General features: G+C 36.9%; 1 protein-coding gene across 1 annotated transcript in view; it reads right to left on the bottom strand.

Moving 5' to 3' along the window:
* Positions 1-16,816, bottom strand: part of TM9SF2 (transmembrane 9 superfamily member 2) — a 56,728-nt gene that overhangs the window by 23,913 nt on the left and 15,999 nt on the right. The window contains exons 3-8 of the mRNA XM_060287856.1: positions 12,490-12,624; positions 6,551-6,680; positions 3,467-3,591; positions 2,456-2,567; positions 1,314-1,393; positions 409-517 (exon numbers count right to left, since the gene is read on the bottom strand). Coding sequence (XP_060143839.1) covers positions 409-517; positions 1,314-1,393; positions 2,456-2,567; positions 3,467-3,591; positions 6,551-6,680; positions 12,490-12,624 — 691 coding nt within the window. The remainder of the gene's footprint in view (positions 1-408; positions 518-1,313; positions 1,394-2,455; positions 2,568-3,466; positions 3,592-6,550; positions 6,681-12,489; positions 12,625-16,816) is intronic.

Genomic DNA, 16,816 nt, shown 5'->3' with positions numbered 1-16,816 from the left:
TTAAAAATTAAACATACACACATACAAAAATTGCTTGGGAGCTATTCTACTCAACTTTGCTGTTTCACAAACGGAATGTCTGCTGGAAATAGAGACTCTGACAGAGTTGATGGCACGTAAGTGAAAAGAGGGCAGAGCTGCAGCTGTGCACCTGCACCCTTTCTGCAACCTCTACTGATGCAGATGAGGCTGTGAACAGTTCAGCTCTGAGAGCTGCGGTCACTAAATTTCTACAGAAAACCAATCCTTAAGGATCATTTTCTTATTTGAAAATGTGAATTCAGGGTAACTTTTGAGAAGAATGTTTTAAAAGCAGATTCTGTCTAAAGCTATTATTTAAATTTTTTCCAAAGAAAAAATAAAGACTATCCTCGGCAGACCAAAGAACAGTTCATATGTTTCACTCACCGTAGAATCCATCTGATTATATCTGGCAATATCTTTATGCAGCGTCCGTAGCATAATCATAGCCACCATTCCAGACAAGAAGAGGACAATGACCAAGGAATTCATGATGCTGCAGAAATAAGCATGTTAGGATTAATCTACAGCTTAATCTTTGGAACAGCAAAACTCTTTAAAAACTATTTATTGAGTAACATTAAAACAGCATTAATCAAATTAAAAACTTGACCTAAAATCCAACAAATTCAATGAACTGTGTTCTGCTGCACGGCCTTCTAGTGGATACATAACTGTATGTACTTATCATAATATAATTTTGTGGTCTGTTGAGAACTAGAATTTTTTTTTCTCCACGGTCAACATTAATAACTACTGTGCCCAAATTAGGGCAACATAAGCTGCAAGGATCAACAATGGACTGGTCTGTACCCTCAAGAAATCTACTGAAAAACAGTTACTCAGTAAATTAATGAGTATCAAAAAAGATTAGTCAGTAAAGTAGGAAAAGGAGAGCGACGGCACCATGAACAGCTCTCTAGATAAAAGTTTTGAGTCATGCTTAGAGAATAATAATAATAATAAACAGTCGTAACAGCCGCAGTGGCTTGTCTACTGAGCCCTCTTCCGTGCCTGGTAAGGTGCTCAAATGCTCTGTTTCATTACCTCCTTCAATCCTCAGAATAGTCCCATGAGACAGGTTATTTCTAGATAAAGAAATGTACTCTGAGAAACTGGGTGATCTAGCCTGACTCACAACCAGTGACTAAAAGCCAGGACTGAATCCAAGTCTATCTAATTCAAAAGCCCAGCGTTCTGAATAACTGGAGAATCAGAGTGAATGGGATGTTCAAAGGGACAGAGAATAAAATAAGGACAGAGCATAAAGAAGATTAATTCTATACTCTTACCTAAACCACTGAATGTGGGTATGAGGCATAGATTCCAGAATGTAGTCCCATCTAGATGCCCATCTGATATTCTTATCTTCCTAGAGGGATTTAAAAACACACACACTCTTTAAATAAGAATTTGCCAATGAAGCGTATTAGGAATCCAAAAATTTCCATTCACAGCTTAACATTCTAGTCAATAGATACAATTCCTCATTATCATAACTTGGGTTAGTCATGAGACTTATGGACCTAGATTTACTCAAGTCTCAGGAAAATTGGGATAAAATTAAGCAGTAAATAAAATATAAGAGTTCCTAAAAGTATCTACTTACTTGTATTTTTTTTAAAGTCTTACTTTAAATCTTAATTAGCAAAGGCTTATTTTAAATGTCAAGATTTAGAGCTTTAGAGTATTTAATTATTTTCAGAAAATTGAGTGGAATAGCTTATTCTTTATTCTCTTTGATGCTATCTATCTATACCTATGAGACATCTAACCAGACCAGAGTCATAACCTAGGTACCTGAGCATCTGGCAGGTGTCACCCACACTGAGCTCTTAATACCTAGAAAGAAATATGTACAATTTACTGCACCAGGCTTGCAAAATTACACACTATTTAGGTAGGGACAGTAAACGTCACAACTATATTGGATTGCCAAGATAGTTTATTAAAAATAGAGGTGGAATATTGCCCAAGGTTCTCATAAAATGAACTTTTACTTTCCTCCTAAGAAAACACTCCCTTGAATTACCTAAGAACCTATATAGATTATCTACCATCAGGAAACTCTCCATTTAAGCTTACACTCAAATCCTGATTTTAAAAATGGTGTTGTTTGCCCAAATGCTTGTTGCATATCTTTGACACTTTCATACCATCCTTCATGCCTCATTTCTACCTTTTGCCTTGTTTGTATCTCCTATGGCTTAACACTTTTAATCAGGCTCAGTTCTCCAATTCCCCATACTTCTTATTTAAACGAAGACTTAGTTTCGGGGGCAATTATGTTGCCTGGTGCACTGACAAACTATTCCAAAAATTAACTCATTAAAAGCTTATCTATTTGACAAGCTAATCATATTTTTAATTAGTTTAAGTAATATGAATTTAAAATCAATTTCTGAGTTATACTAAAGATAAAAATCACACTCACCTGGAAGCTAACAGAATAAGTATAGGCAATTCTGATCTCCCCAGAAGCCTTGTTACTTATATCCATGGGGGGTCCAGAGCAGTCTGTTTTATCTATATGGGTGTGCTTGAAGCTGTGGGAAGAAACATTTTGGCAAGATGCTGATAAAATAGTTTTTTTAAATGGAGTAAGGTTAGAGATTTTGTACGTATTTCACAATGCTGCTGATAGTCAAAAGTGATTCATATCACACTGAATAGTACAAATATTTACTTCATATAAATAAATGGCTTAGTTATAAGTGTACAAAATTGTTACTCAAAATAAGAACCAAACTTTGGAAAACATTACTTGAAGAGCATTAAATAATCTTTAAAGAAATCAAAACAAACACTGATGGAGTTTAAATTAACTGCCATCCTGTTACGGCATGCATTGCTTTACCACTAGTGGCACAAGAAAATGGCTATATCAGTTGGGTGGGGGAGTGGGGAGTCATGGAAAGAAAAGAATACTCAATCAAAGAAGCATCTCACAAATAACTGAGGAGTACTTTCACACTAAAAAAGCTGACAATTTGAAGAGATGCCCTTTCAATGACTTATCACATACTGGCATCTAACACTGCATGGAGACTTTCAAAATGACACACTAATCAGCTCATTTGGGCCTCTGAAAGCCGCAAATATCTGAGGTAATGCTTTTCCACTGTAGAAGGGAACATGGTCCTAACCACTTATGTTCTCCATTCCAAGCTGACATAGAAAAGCTGTCAAAAACTGACTGAAAAACAAAACAAAAAGGCACCCTGGCTACTTACCATGACAGGAAAATAAATATTTGTATGGTTTCTCTGGGAAACCCATAACTCAATAACAAACCATGCTAAAGGAAGTTTTAGTAAAATCAATTAAAACACCAAATTATACGCCAGAATACTGATTAAGGAAAAAGTTAATTGGTCCCAAAATATTTATTCTTTGGGTCTAAATTTCACTTACAGTTATTTATTTTTATCTATTGTATAATTACCTTTTTGGTTCAAGTTTAGCAGCCACTAATCTTGCTCCCATGGATCCAGTTTCAACAACATGGTAGTATATTTTGATATCAACATGGTTAAAGATGTAAAATGTATCTCTTTCATGGAATTCTGACTGTGGAGCAGAACTTAAAGTTAGTGGTAGAAAACTGGCTATAAAAGTGTCGAAATATAAAATTTTAAAATAAGCCAAAACAAGTAAGAAAATTTGAACTTGGACAGAATTTTAATCCTTCCCCATAAAAATGTGTAAGTTTTAACTTTTTTTTTTAAATTGTGGTTGTTTTTTTTTTTTTTTTTTTTTGCGGTACGCGGGCCTCTCACTGTTGTGGCCTCTCCCGTTGCGGAGCACAGGCTCCGGATGTGCAGGCTCAGCGGCCATGGCTCACGGGCCTAGCAGCTCCGCGGCATGTGGGATCTTCCTGGACCGGGGCACGAACCCGTGTCCCCTGCATCGGCAGGCGGACTCTCAACCACTGCGCCACCAGGGAAGCCCTGAAGTATAGTTTTTAATACAAGTACAATGCTGTGCTAGTTCCTGGCGTACAGCAAAGTGATTCAGTTATATATATATATATATTCTTTTCCACTGTAGGTTATTACAAGATATTGAATATAGTTCCCTGTGCTATACAGTACAACCTTGTTTATATTTTATTTATAGTAGTTTGTATCAACTAATCCAAAACTCCTAATTTATCCTCCCCCCCTCTTCCCCTTTGGTAACCATAAGTTTGTTTTCTATGTCTGTGAATCTGTTTCTATTTTGTAAATAAGTTCACTTGTATCATTTTTTTAGATCCCACATATAAGTGATATCATATATTTGTCTTTCTCTGTCTGATGCACTTCACTTAGTATGATAATCTCTAGGTCCAACCATGTTGCTGCAAGAGGTATTATCTCATTCCTTTCTATGGCTGAGTAATATTCCATTGTGTGTGTGTATATACCACATCTTCTTTATCCACTCATCCGCTAATGGACATTTAGGTTGCGTCCATGTCTTGGCTATTATAAATAGTGCTGCTATGAATATTGGGGTGCATGGATCTTTTTGAATTAGTGTTTTTATCTTTTGCAGATACACGCCCAGGAGTGGGATTGCTGGATCATATGGTAACTCTATTTTTAGTTTCTTAAGGAACTTCCATACTGTCTTCCATAGTGGCTGCACCAACTTACATTCCCAGCAACAGTGTAGGAGGGTTCTCTTTTCTCCACACCCTGTCCAGCATTTATTATTTGTAGACTTTTTGATGATGGCCATTCTGACCGTTATGAAGTGATACCTCATTGTAGTATTTTGATTCTCATTTCTCTAATAACCAGTGATGTTAAACATCTTTTCACGTGCCTACTAGCCATCTGTATGTCTTCTGTGGAGAAATGTCTATTTACGTCTTCAGGCCATTTTTTTGATTGGTTTGTTTTTTGTTGTTGTTGAGTTGTATGAGCTGTTCGTATATTTTGGAAATTAAGCCCTTGTCAGCTGCATCATTTGCAAATATCTTCTCCCAATCTGTAGACTGTCTTTTCATTTTGCTTATGGTTTCCTTTGCTGTGCAAAAGCTTATAAGTTTGATTAGGTCCCATTTGTTTATTTTTGCTTTTACTTCTATTGCCTTGGAAGACTGACCTAAGAAAACATTACTACATGAGAAAACATGTCAGAAAATGTTTTGCCTATGTTCTCGTCTAGGAGTTTTATGGTGTCATGTCTTATAAAGTCTTTAAGCCACTTTGAGTTTATTTTTGTGTATGGTGTGAGGGAGAGTTCTAAGTTCACTGATTTACATGTGGCTGTCTAGCTTTCCCAGCACCACTTGCTAAAGAGATTGTCTTTTCTCCATTGCATATTCCTGCTTCTTGGTTGAATATTAATTGACCATAGTTGTGTGTGGGTTTATTTCTAGGCTCTCTATTCTGTTCCACTGATTCATATTTCTGTTTTTCTGCCAATACCATGCTGTTTGGATTTTTGTAGCTTTGTAGTATTGTCTGAAGTCTGGGAGAGTTATGCCTCCATAAGCTTAAACTCTTTATAAGCCAAAACTAACTGGCAGAGGTACAAATTACACTTCTTTAAAGTTTTAATTTTTACATAAAACTTTAAAAGTACCTGACAAGACATCTTTTATTGTCTAGCTTTTCCCTTAGAAAATAAAACAAATAAAATTTTAAATATTATATGTTATGAGCATGCTAAATGTTACACATTTTAACACTTTTCCTCCACAGAAGTTTAAAACTTCAGAATAAACCAATAACCTAAATTATTCAAGAGTCCTTGGTCAACTCTCACAAAAGCATTAACCAAATAACCAGTTTCATGATCAAGCTCATGCTAACTTCTACTACCAGGTCATATTCATTAAGAGATTAAATCAGGTTGACTTCATTATACAAAATTTAATATATATCCCCAATAATTTTGATTACTTTCTAAATTAATGTCTTCACTTTATTATTTTATTTTTTAAATTGTAAAAGAATGGCCTCAAAGATTGATACCTTTTTAAAAAGGTATAATATCAAACTTTTACAATACAATATTCTATGGACTTAAATTTGCAATACAAATTTCATGGACTTATTATGATGTCTTTTTGGCAGTCAACCATGAACCTTTTTTTAATATGTAAGATTTATGAATTTAACTTTTAACAGAGTCAGAACATACAAAGTCCTAGCCCATAGCATAGTGTTTAGCATATAAGAGACACTGCCAGTAAATGTTAAACTGAATCTGAATTATTTTAGTTCTAGAGTTATAAATTGTTAATCTGGCTTAAATTTAAAGACTAGGTATGGGAATTCCCTGGTGGTCCAGTGGTTAGGACTCAGCGCTTTCACTGCAGCAGCCCGGGTTCAATCCCTGGTCGGGGAGCTAAGATTCTGCAACCTGCACGTCACAGTCAAAAAAATAAAAAAAAGGACAGAGTAGTTGTCCTTCAGAACATCTGAACTGCACTCATTCAATGAGTGCAGTTTTGTCCAGATAAAGATTGACTCCTTCTACCAAAGAGCCATATTTTAAAAAATAGCATAGAGTTAGTTTATCACAAACTTACATTAATAACACAGGCATCTTTTGCATGGCCTTTATCTGTAATGTAACAGCCAATAGGAAATCCAGGATTACAGAACCTCTGACCATCTTCAACATCATAACACCATGTTACCGGCATATTATCCACAATCCTATGCACAGAAATAAAAGTCAAGTTAGAAACCACCAAACATGACTAAGAATTACTTCCCAAATCTGTGTCAACACTTTGTAAAATTTAAATGTCTAAAAATGCCTTAAGGTGTCAAAACTACAATCAAAGAATTTTGATAAAATGTGGTACTTCATAAGTAATAGTATTGTGCCAATATCTGACACACTGTAGTGGGAAAAAAAATCTCTACACCTTCTTTGAAAAGGAGTAAATAAATTAATTTACTGCGATCGCTAATATAACAATACCATTATCTAGACACCTAAGGATAATTTACCTTCAGCGAACACTCAACAGCTCTAAATAGGTGCAAAGCAATATATTTAGTTCCTTCGGAACAGTTTATGGAATAGTATAGAAACAAACGTCTTTTATTACTCAGGTAATTCAATAAAAAGGAGAAGAATATAACTGCCAAGATATAGGGAAATATTCAACTGAAGGGCCACGCGAAAAAGTGAAAATAATAGTATCATCTATTAAAACCGTGTAAATCCAACTTATGTCTAAAAGAAATGCTGCTATAAAGTTAGAGAAATAAATCTTTCAAGTTCTATAGTGAAAAAACTTTTTTTAAAAAAAGGATAAAAATAAAGAGTAAAATTTTGTAGTCCTGTATAATTACATTAAAGTGCAAGCATAGGGTCTCCTATGCCCAAAACGCATCACAGGATACAAATTTTTAAAATTACTAAAAATATACTAGCTGTATTACAGTCATAAGACAACACTCCAGGGCATGTTTTATTTGTGAATTAATGTATGCCTTAGGAAGTAAAATTATGATTCTATATTCACCCAGGGTGTACGCTAATGACCTAATAAAACATGTCTCGTCACACTTAAATGCTATTTAATAGTACCCAATATACTACATTTTAGAATCACCTACACTATTAAGTTTATTATTATTATAGCCAGCAGGCTAGTAGTTCCCATGAAAATACCAAAATATCAGAAGCATGAAAACCATGCTATATAATATAAATAATTCAGATTTTTTGGAGGCCTCAAGAATCAGTTAATTGCTTTAATTTTTTAGATAGACAATGAAGTTCAGTCAATGAATATAAAAGAGCAATATATTAATTTTAATATCTTTACACTATCAGAGAGAGTACTACATAAAATTACAGTGCTAGTTACAAAATGAGAATTAAGGGGCAATTTAGGGTTTTTTTTAAAGGTGAACATCCTAAATTTATCATTTATATAATGCCTTGACATAACCTTTGCCTGGCTGGAAACAAACAAAACCCAACAAACCCTTGGAAATAAATGTAAGAAAACTTAAAGAATATAATTTTCAATTACTGCCTTGCTAAGTTGGGAAGTAGTAGCTATTGAAATTCATAACACCAAAAATATTTAAAAATTCTATTTTCAATCTGATATAGTGAAAAAGAGTAAAAGAAGAGGACTCAAAAGGTTAAAGGTCGAATGACTGGCCCCAATTTTTTACTATTAAGGACTGCCTTCCATTATTTCCCTCTACCCTCATGGGCTCCATCTGAAACACTTCTGGCAGTCAAGCTTCATTTATTAATAAATCAATTTTCCCAATAAATTAATTTCTAGAGTTTCTGATGAGAATGGAATAACCCATGTTGCCACAGTACACTCAAAAAAATAAAAAAAGTGCAGCCAAAAGCAAAGAAACTTGGTATTTAGGTTATTCTACATAGTTTTTAAAATTTATTTTTATTTTTTTTCATAGTTTTAATATAAGTTAATTTACACTATCTAACTGGGGTTTTGAATTTTTGAAAATAGCACATCATTCCCCTTTGCCAGCCTACGGGATCCAAGATTGGCACTCACTAGACTAAAATATCTTCAAAGACCCCTCTCTGTCCAATAAGCCAGAGTCTGGTGGTTTTATGGTACTAAAAAAATTTAAGTACTTTGATAACTAGCTAAATAAATTACACTTTTATAAATAAAATGTCACAAAGATGTGGAAACTTAGGCAAAAAGTATAATCACAAAACTTGTAGAGTAGAGGGAATTCAAGTGTCTGCTGCTGGTATCAAAACATTAGTCAGGGGACTTCCCTGGTGGTGCAATGGTTAAGAATCTGCCTGTCAATGCAGGGGACACAGGTTCGAGCCCTGGTCCGGGAAGATCCCACACGCCGCGGAGCAACTAAGCCCGTGAGCCACAACTACTGAAGCCCATGTACCTAGAGTCCATGCTCAGCAACAAGAAAGAAGCCACTGCAATGGGAAGCCTGCGCACTGCAGCGAAGGGTAGCTCCTGCTTGCCGCAACTACAGAAAGCCTGTGTGCAGCAATGAAGACCCAAAGCAGCCAAAAATCAATAAGTAAATAAATTTATATAAAAAAAAATCAGTCAGTCTCAAGAATCAAGAAGTAGCTTAACGTTATTCACAGAGTAAGCCAAGAAGATCCTCAAATTACATTCTAAAGTCCCAAATAAGAATTGAAAGTATTCATCAATTTAGATATAAAAATTAACTACTGTTAATTAACTGACTGTTCTCTATAATGAGAACAATGAGTTGGTGCACTAACTAATAATCAGTCATTTTATTCGTTCAGAAGGTAGTGTGGTTAAAGTGCTATGGGGGAAGAACTACAGTTCATTCATGTGATGGAATGGTATACAATTACAAAAAGAATGAAGTAGATATAGATCTATAGATGTGCTTTACATGGAAAAATGCCCATATTTTCTTAAACAAAGTGATCAATTTCAGAACAATGTGTACAATAATTCCATTGTTATTTTAAAAGGTACATACTCTTTTTTTTTTTGCGGTACGTGGGCCTCTCACTGTTGTGGCCTCTCCCGTTGCGGAGCACAGGCTCCAGACGCACAGGCTTAGCAGCCATGGCCCACAGGCCCAGCCGCTCGGCGGCATGTGGGATCTTCCTGGACCGGGGCACGAACCCATGTCCCCTGCATTGGCAGGCGGACTCTCAACCACTGCGCCACCAGGGAAGCCCGGTACATACTCTTTTATATACCTACATGTGCATAGAAATCTGGAAACAGGGCTTTCCCTGGTGGCGCAGTGGTTAAGAATCTGCCTGCCAATGCAAGGGACATGGGTTCGAGCCCTGGCCTGGGAAGATCCCACATGCCACGGAGCAACGAAGCCCGTGTGCTACAACTACTGAGCCTGAGCTCTAGAGCCCGCAAGCCACAACTACTGAGCCCACGTGCCACAACTACTGAAGCCTGCGCGCCTAGAGCTCGTGCCTCACAACAAGAAGCCACGACAATGAGAAGCCCGCGCACCGCAACAAAGAGTAGCCCCCACTCACCACAACTAAAGAAAGCTTGTGCACAGCAACAAAGACCCAACACAGCCAAAAATAAATAAATAAATTTATATTAAAAAAATCTGGAAACATACAGGAGAAATAATAGTGCTACCTCTGGGGAGCAGGATTAAAGAAGTTGAGGGTAGTAGAAAACACTTTGTATAATCTTTCATATTTCTAAGGGTTCCTGCTATTTCATCTCTGTCAACTCTGCTATCTATGCTTAAAATCAAATTACATAGTAAAAATGTCTGAAGTCAGCCAAGGACAGAAATATACTCAACTAATGGTTCACGTAAATGCATCAATATGAATCAAATATTTTCTAAATGTGTAATGAACTGATTTAAGGACTAAAGCCCATTGCCTAGAATTACCAGACTGTATATCTGTGATATGGCTTAGAGTTTTTGTTAATGGATTCAGACCTGAAATAATAAACTTTTCTGATTCAACTACAAAAATCACTATCCACCAGCATTGTTCCAGTTTATTTTTTTAGGCAGAATTGTTTAAGTTTGCAACTATTTTAAATTATTCTTCTTGTTATTAAGCATCTTGGGATCAAAACAGTACCTATGTTAATTGCATCATAAATAAGTTAAAAATATTTCTAAGTACTTTATTGTCAGGAATCTACTGAAGAAGAGGTGCTTCTGTTATCTTTAAGAGGAAGACTCTAAACAGGATTCTAAGAACAGAGGGTAGAAGAGAAAGCTAAAAATCACCCATAGTGGGCTTCCCTGGTGGCTCAGTGGTTGAGAATCTGCCTGCTAATGCAGGGGACACGGGTTCGAGCCCTGGTCTGGGAGGATCCCACATGCCGCGGAGCAACTAGGCCCGTGAGCCACAACTACTGAGCCTGCACGTCTGGAGCCTGTGCTCCGCAACAAAAGAGGCCGCGATAGTGAGAGGCCCGTGCACCGCAATGAAGAGTGGCCCCCGCTTGCCACAACTAGAGAAAGCCCTCGCACAGAAACGAAGACGCAACACAGCAAAAATAAATAAGTTAAAAAAAAAAAATCACCCATAGTGACCTAAAGAGTCATTCTTTCATTCAGTCAACAAATGGACAGCTGTCAGAGTAAATGGAGGTAGAAGGGGTGAAAATGAGCCTTAAGGCTCATAAGGACTGAGCCTTAAATATGATTTTGAAGGCTGGAAAGAACAATTTTAAGCAAAGAGAAAACACCAAGGGAAACTTTTCAATTACTGATGAATGAGAAATGTATCCTGAGTTACATTAACTCAGCAATTAAGTAGTATGCTCACAGTAGCTTACAGGAAAAAAGCTCTTGGCTTACCAGAAACCAAAGAAATGAAGACATGGAGGAGACTTTCAAGTTCCTGTTAGCACTGAGGGTCAGATGAGAAAGAAGCTGACGCAAGTGTAACAGGTACGTTTCCTTCCTTCTAACAGAGCCCTGCTATGGGAGACTCATTTCTATGTGGTTCAGTTGTATTTTACCCAGGTCTAGCCAATCAGAGTGAATCACCCTAATCACAGACTCGTTCATGAATGGGCATGTGACCCAGGGTTGCCCCTCTCTAGGACATTTTTGTTCTACGAGGATGGGGAGAAACCAAGGAGGCAAGAGGGAATGAGAGGTTCCAACAATCCTACTGAGCCACAGGATCTGGTCATGTCCAAACTGAAATCAATGGTTCTCACCTCCCTGAGTGAGGGCAAACGGGTCTGAGATAGTGACAGGACAAACATTCAAGAGGAAGTCTACAAAAATAGTCTTCCTGTTCACCACCTCCAGCACCTTACACTTTTTGGAAGAGGCAAAACATATGTAAACCATGACCACCAGAGAATACAGGCATTTGTTGGCAAAATTATCTGGAAGAATAACAATTGGTTATATTTAAAAAGTTGGGTTTTTGAGACCCTTTTTTAATACTGTTTGAATATTGTATAGTAAGTAAATACTCCTGGGGAAGCAAAAAAAAATTTTTTTAATGCTTTTTGATTATAATGCAAACTGGTAAAAACATTGTTAATGTTACGTCATGTTTATAAAATAAAAAACAGATTACACAAATTATAAGTATTTTTATTGGAAGTAGATTCTATTTCTCAAATATCAAATGAAAGTTAAGTTTTGTTTTCCTATGTTCTTTTTCACGGCCTGCAAGTACAAAATAACAGTATTTTTCCAGAAGACTGATCCAGGTCCTTTCCCAAAGCACAAATATGCTCCTTTTAACTATGTATGAATAAAAGAAGTGCTCTAGGAAACAGGTCTGTGTACCTAAACAAGTACCAGATATTACAATAATCTAAGTGCAGAAAATGATGATACTTTAAGCTGTCAACCTTAGTAATCCTCTGGCAAATAAAAGTCACTACTTCATATTACTAATAACAAAAAAAGGAAATAAATTTATTTGCTATTTTTATAGAATCAATGAAGTATTTACACATTCAATGAAACAGAGGTTTCTTCTTGAAAAGGAAAAAGCCCAAAATCCCAAATCTCCACGTCTTACCAGTGATGTTGATAATTCAGTAACATGCTTTTTTTCAAGAATTCTAACTTTTGTTTGTCTTCAGCTTTCTCTGTATGGTATGTTTTTGTACAAACAAGCTTACAGGTCTCCTCCTTATTAAATGTAAACTGTATTAAAATAAAGTGGAAAGCAAATTAAGAAAAAATATCCAGGTCCTTCATGCCTGTAACATAAATAGAGTAAAAGCACTGGTCTCCTTAAATTACTTAAGTGCATTAATATTGATAATAAACATATAGAAATTCCCCACAGATCAAGCAGATTTAAATTTCAATCTTATTCTGTTTCTCTAAAACACTAAGTCATCAATTTTTCTAAGTAACAGTTTTTATTTTTATTTTTGATAATTTCAACCAACCCATCTCTTAAATATAAGTGAGTCCTAGGAGGGGAAAATACCCACACATAGAACAAAACAACATCAGTATCTCCATAATAATGTCCCCTGATAATGTTTTGGAAATTATGGGTTTGAAGGCTTCCTATTAATAAACAGGTAAGGTTTTATGTCTATGTATTATTCATTCAGTGGATATTTGTTAAGTGTCTCCTATGCACCAGGTGATGGAGGTTCAGCAGTGAACAACACAGACTGTGATGACACAACAAAAGTTAAATCTGGATGTCTAGAATCAGAATAAATGTGATTCTTTTTACTCACATTTGAAAAGATTGTCAATTTTTAGGATGCTATGTAATAACAAAGTTGAAACAAAAATTGATAATTTTTTAAACCAAAGTTTAAAAACTAAGGAGTCCTCCAATTCTGGAGTCTAGGACTTATTTCATGAGCATGAAAACACACACATTATATTATTCACAACATATTATATAACGTAGGTTTACTTTACCAGGGCCTATTTATGTCTTAATTTAAAAAATCCATTTCCTAGTTTTCTTAAGGCTATAATTTATTAAACTAATTATATATACTCCATAATGTAACTATATATAGTCCAATACACCTTTTAATAAATTCAAACTTTATTACAGGGAGTAAAAAAAAAACCCAACTTGCATATGTTTCACTTCAGAGTAGTCCATGCTTTTATACATTATTTATTAAAATCCCTAAACCAGTTATTGTACATCATCTGACAAACCAATGTTTCAAGTGTAGTTCACTGCTGCCACCTGTCAGCCAATAGTTTCGTTCTCAAGGCGTTGCTATTTCTGTGAATACCGCAATATTTATGTAAATATTTAATAGTTTAAATTTTATATGAATCTTATAGGTTCCATCTAAAAGACCGGGAAATGAAAAAAACAAACGTATACATACTAAGGAATCAGAGGGATGTGTCAAACTTAAAGCAGAGAAGAGACATTATTAGTTACCACAAAAGTAGCAAATCTTACACCGCAGTCCGACGCTCACTGGGCTCAGGAAGTCAACGGTGTGTTCAATTGTGAAGGAAAATAGCAACCCTAAAGACGACACTTATCCATCATAATAAACGCTTATTACCTCATGTAACCCTCCTAACAGCCCTATGACGAAGTCTTCTTTGCTGACTCCTCCTCCGTCTTCCTGACCCATTAATACCAACTGCCCCAAGGCCCGGTCCTTGGAATTCTTCTCTTCACTATTTTTACCCACTCCCTTGGGGAGTTAATCAATTCCTGGCTTCAAATACCAACTATACACTAATGGTTCTCACATACACGTATCTAGGCTGAATCCCTCCTCCAAACTGCAGACACATATTTTCAACTGTTAACTCAACATCCCTACTTGTATGCCTACCAAACATCTCATGTCATGTCAAAACAAACTCTTCCCCATTCCCTCCAAACCTGCTCTTCCCCCAGACTTTCCTATCTTAGAAAACAGAAACTCCACACCCCACATCCCACCTCTCGGCAAACTGTTGGTCCCAACGTCAAAACACAGCCAGTTTCTGAGATGCTGACCGCTTCACAACTCCCACCCTTACCCCAATGATCTGAGTCACCATTAAGTCATGCATATTTTCAGGACTGATAGTGAGAGACTCCTAACTTGCCTCCTGGCTTCTCACTCTCCCACGGTCCATTCTCTCTACAACAGTCCTGGTGATCCTGTTAAAATCTAACCCTACCCAAAACACTTCAATGCTAACCATCTTGCCCAGATGTACAGGTCAAAGTCTTTACAATGGCCTATGATGAGTGGGCTACATGATGTGGTCCTATTACTCCTTTGCCCTCATTTCCCACTATTCTCTGTCTTGCTCACCTGCTTGAGTCGCACCAATTTTTCTCTGTACCTTGAATACACTGGGCGAGCGACATCTCAGAACCTTTGCTTTTGCTGCATCCTTCACCACATCCTCCCCTCTCCCCACAAATTCACATGGCTCACTCCCTTACTTGCTTCAAGTCTTTTGCTCACCTCTCAGGTAAGACTTTCTCTGGCCTATTTAAAATTGAAAATTCTCCATCCACCATCCCTGATTTATCTTCAATAGTTCTTTCATCAGCAACTGACACACATGTGTTTCAGTAATTCGTTTTGTTTCCTTCTCCCCATCAGAATACAAGTCCATGAGGACAGAGACTTTTTTGGTTCACTGCTGTACCCCACAACTACCACAGTGCCAGGCACGTGAAAGACATTCAGCAGTTATGTTAACTGACTGAATGAGTGAATATGAGTGGTTAGACTTGAGATTTTATGATCCTATGATAGGTGGCTCCAGCTTCACATAATGCACACGATATCTTACAGTTTTTTTCCTGACCTCAACAAAAGTCATCGATAAAATGGCAAAGCAGATTTGGGGTTTTGTTTTGTTGCTACTATTATTTTTACTGCAGATCTAAAAGAAGGCAAAATTCTTTGAAAAGAAAAGGATAAAGAATCAATACTGAAATCAATGCTGAAAAATACATCAATACATTTATGGTTGCCTTGGGGAAAAAAATCTGATATCTTGGTCCCATGTTTCTGTTAACCTATGCCTTGATCTTAAGAAATGCTTGCTCTGTTTCTTTAAGCTTGGGGCTTAAAGAACTTGTTTTAGCACAAATCTTGATCCTAAAAAATTCTAGAAAACTCCGGGAAAATGTTAGGTGCACATTCTTTGTCCATTTTAAAACACTCCTTCTGTTCTTCTATTTTACCTCAACTCCTAGGACAAAATTAAACCTGAAAAGCACTAGGCCTGGGCTTCCCTGGTGGCGCAGTGGTTAAGAATCCGCCTGCCAATGCAGGGGACACGGGTTCGAGCCCCGGTCCGGGAAGATCCCACATGCCGCAGAACAACTAAGCCCGTGAGCCACAACTACTGAAGCCTGCATGCCTAGCTGCATGCCTATGCTCCACAACAAGAGAAGCCGCGCACCGCAAGGAAGAGCAGTCCCCGCTCACCTCAACTAGAGAAGGCCTGCGCACAGCAACAAAGATCCAACGCAGTCAAAAAAAAAAAAAAAAAAAAGCACTAGGACTAAAAGAAGGGTCTTTTGCATAAGCAAGGCATAATCTTTACATAAAAATAAACGAACCCTGAGTAGAATCCTACTAAAGTAATTTGCCTTTAAAGTCTACACCAAAGGGACAAAACTTCTCTGTGGATTTGCATATTTTGCTCTTTACTGTTGGAGGCTCCTGTTGTCCCTCAAGTTCACTGAAGGTGTTACTGATGCTCTTCCCGCCTTCCATCATTTCTTAAGATCAAGGCATAAATAAACAGAAAGATGGGACTGAGAGACCAAAGGAGTATTTTAAGGTAGTTATACAATTTAATAAATATGCTGAAAATCACCCTCTGCTATAAAAAGAATGCAACAATTTCCAAAGTAATCTTTTAAAATATCACATCAGGGAAATAGTATACAATTAATATGCTTGCCCTACTCAATACCACCCATGTCCATATATTTTGAGTTCCTTCTTTCCCAGTGACTTCATCTCATTAGGTCTTCAAATCTACTGTCTTTGGAAAAAAAAACAAACTCTGGCATCTTTACGGTAGAACATCTCAATTAAAACATTTAAAAGGACATACTTACGTTTGAAAACTATGAACCTGTAGTGAATTAAGGTGTACAATTATGTCTTCCCCCAGTGCTTCACGGTGTAGATACGGTGCTGGAGTAAGAGGTTAATGGACTAACCGAGGCTTTTGTGGATTTGCTGGACAGATGCTCAACGTAGTAAGGGCCAAGGGAGACAGAAGGAGGTGGTGCTTAGTGAGAAGCAGGCAAGGCAGCTAATCATGGGGTCACAGAAGAGACGGGTGTAGACACCAAGAGAGGGAGCTGTTAGGGCTGGGGTCAGGAGTTACAGTCACTGAAATGAGTATGCCCACATGGACAGATGCCC

This window comes from Globicephala melas, chromosome 18 (assembly GCF_963455315.2).
Source record: "Globicephala melas chromosome 18, mGloMel1.2, whole genome shotgun sequence".
Lineage (NCBI taxonomy): Eukaryota > Metazoa > Chordata > Mammalia > Artiodactyla > Delphinidae > Globicephala > Globicephala melas.
The sequence above is the reverse complement of the archived record's forward strand: the minus strand, read 5'-3'. Positions and strand labels throughout refer to the sequence as shown.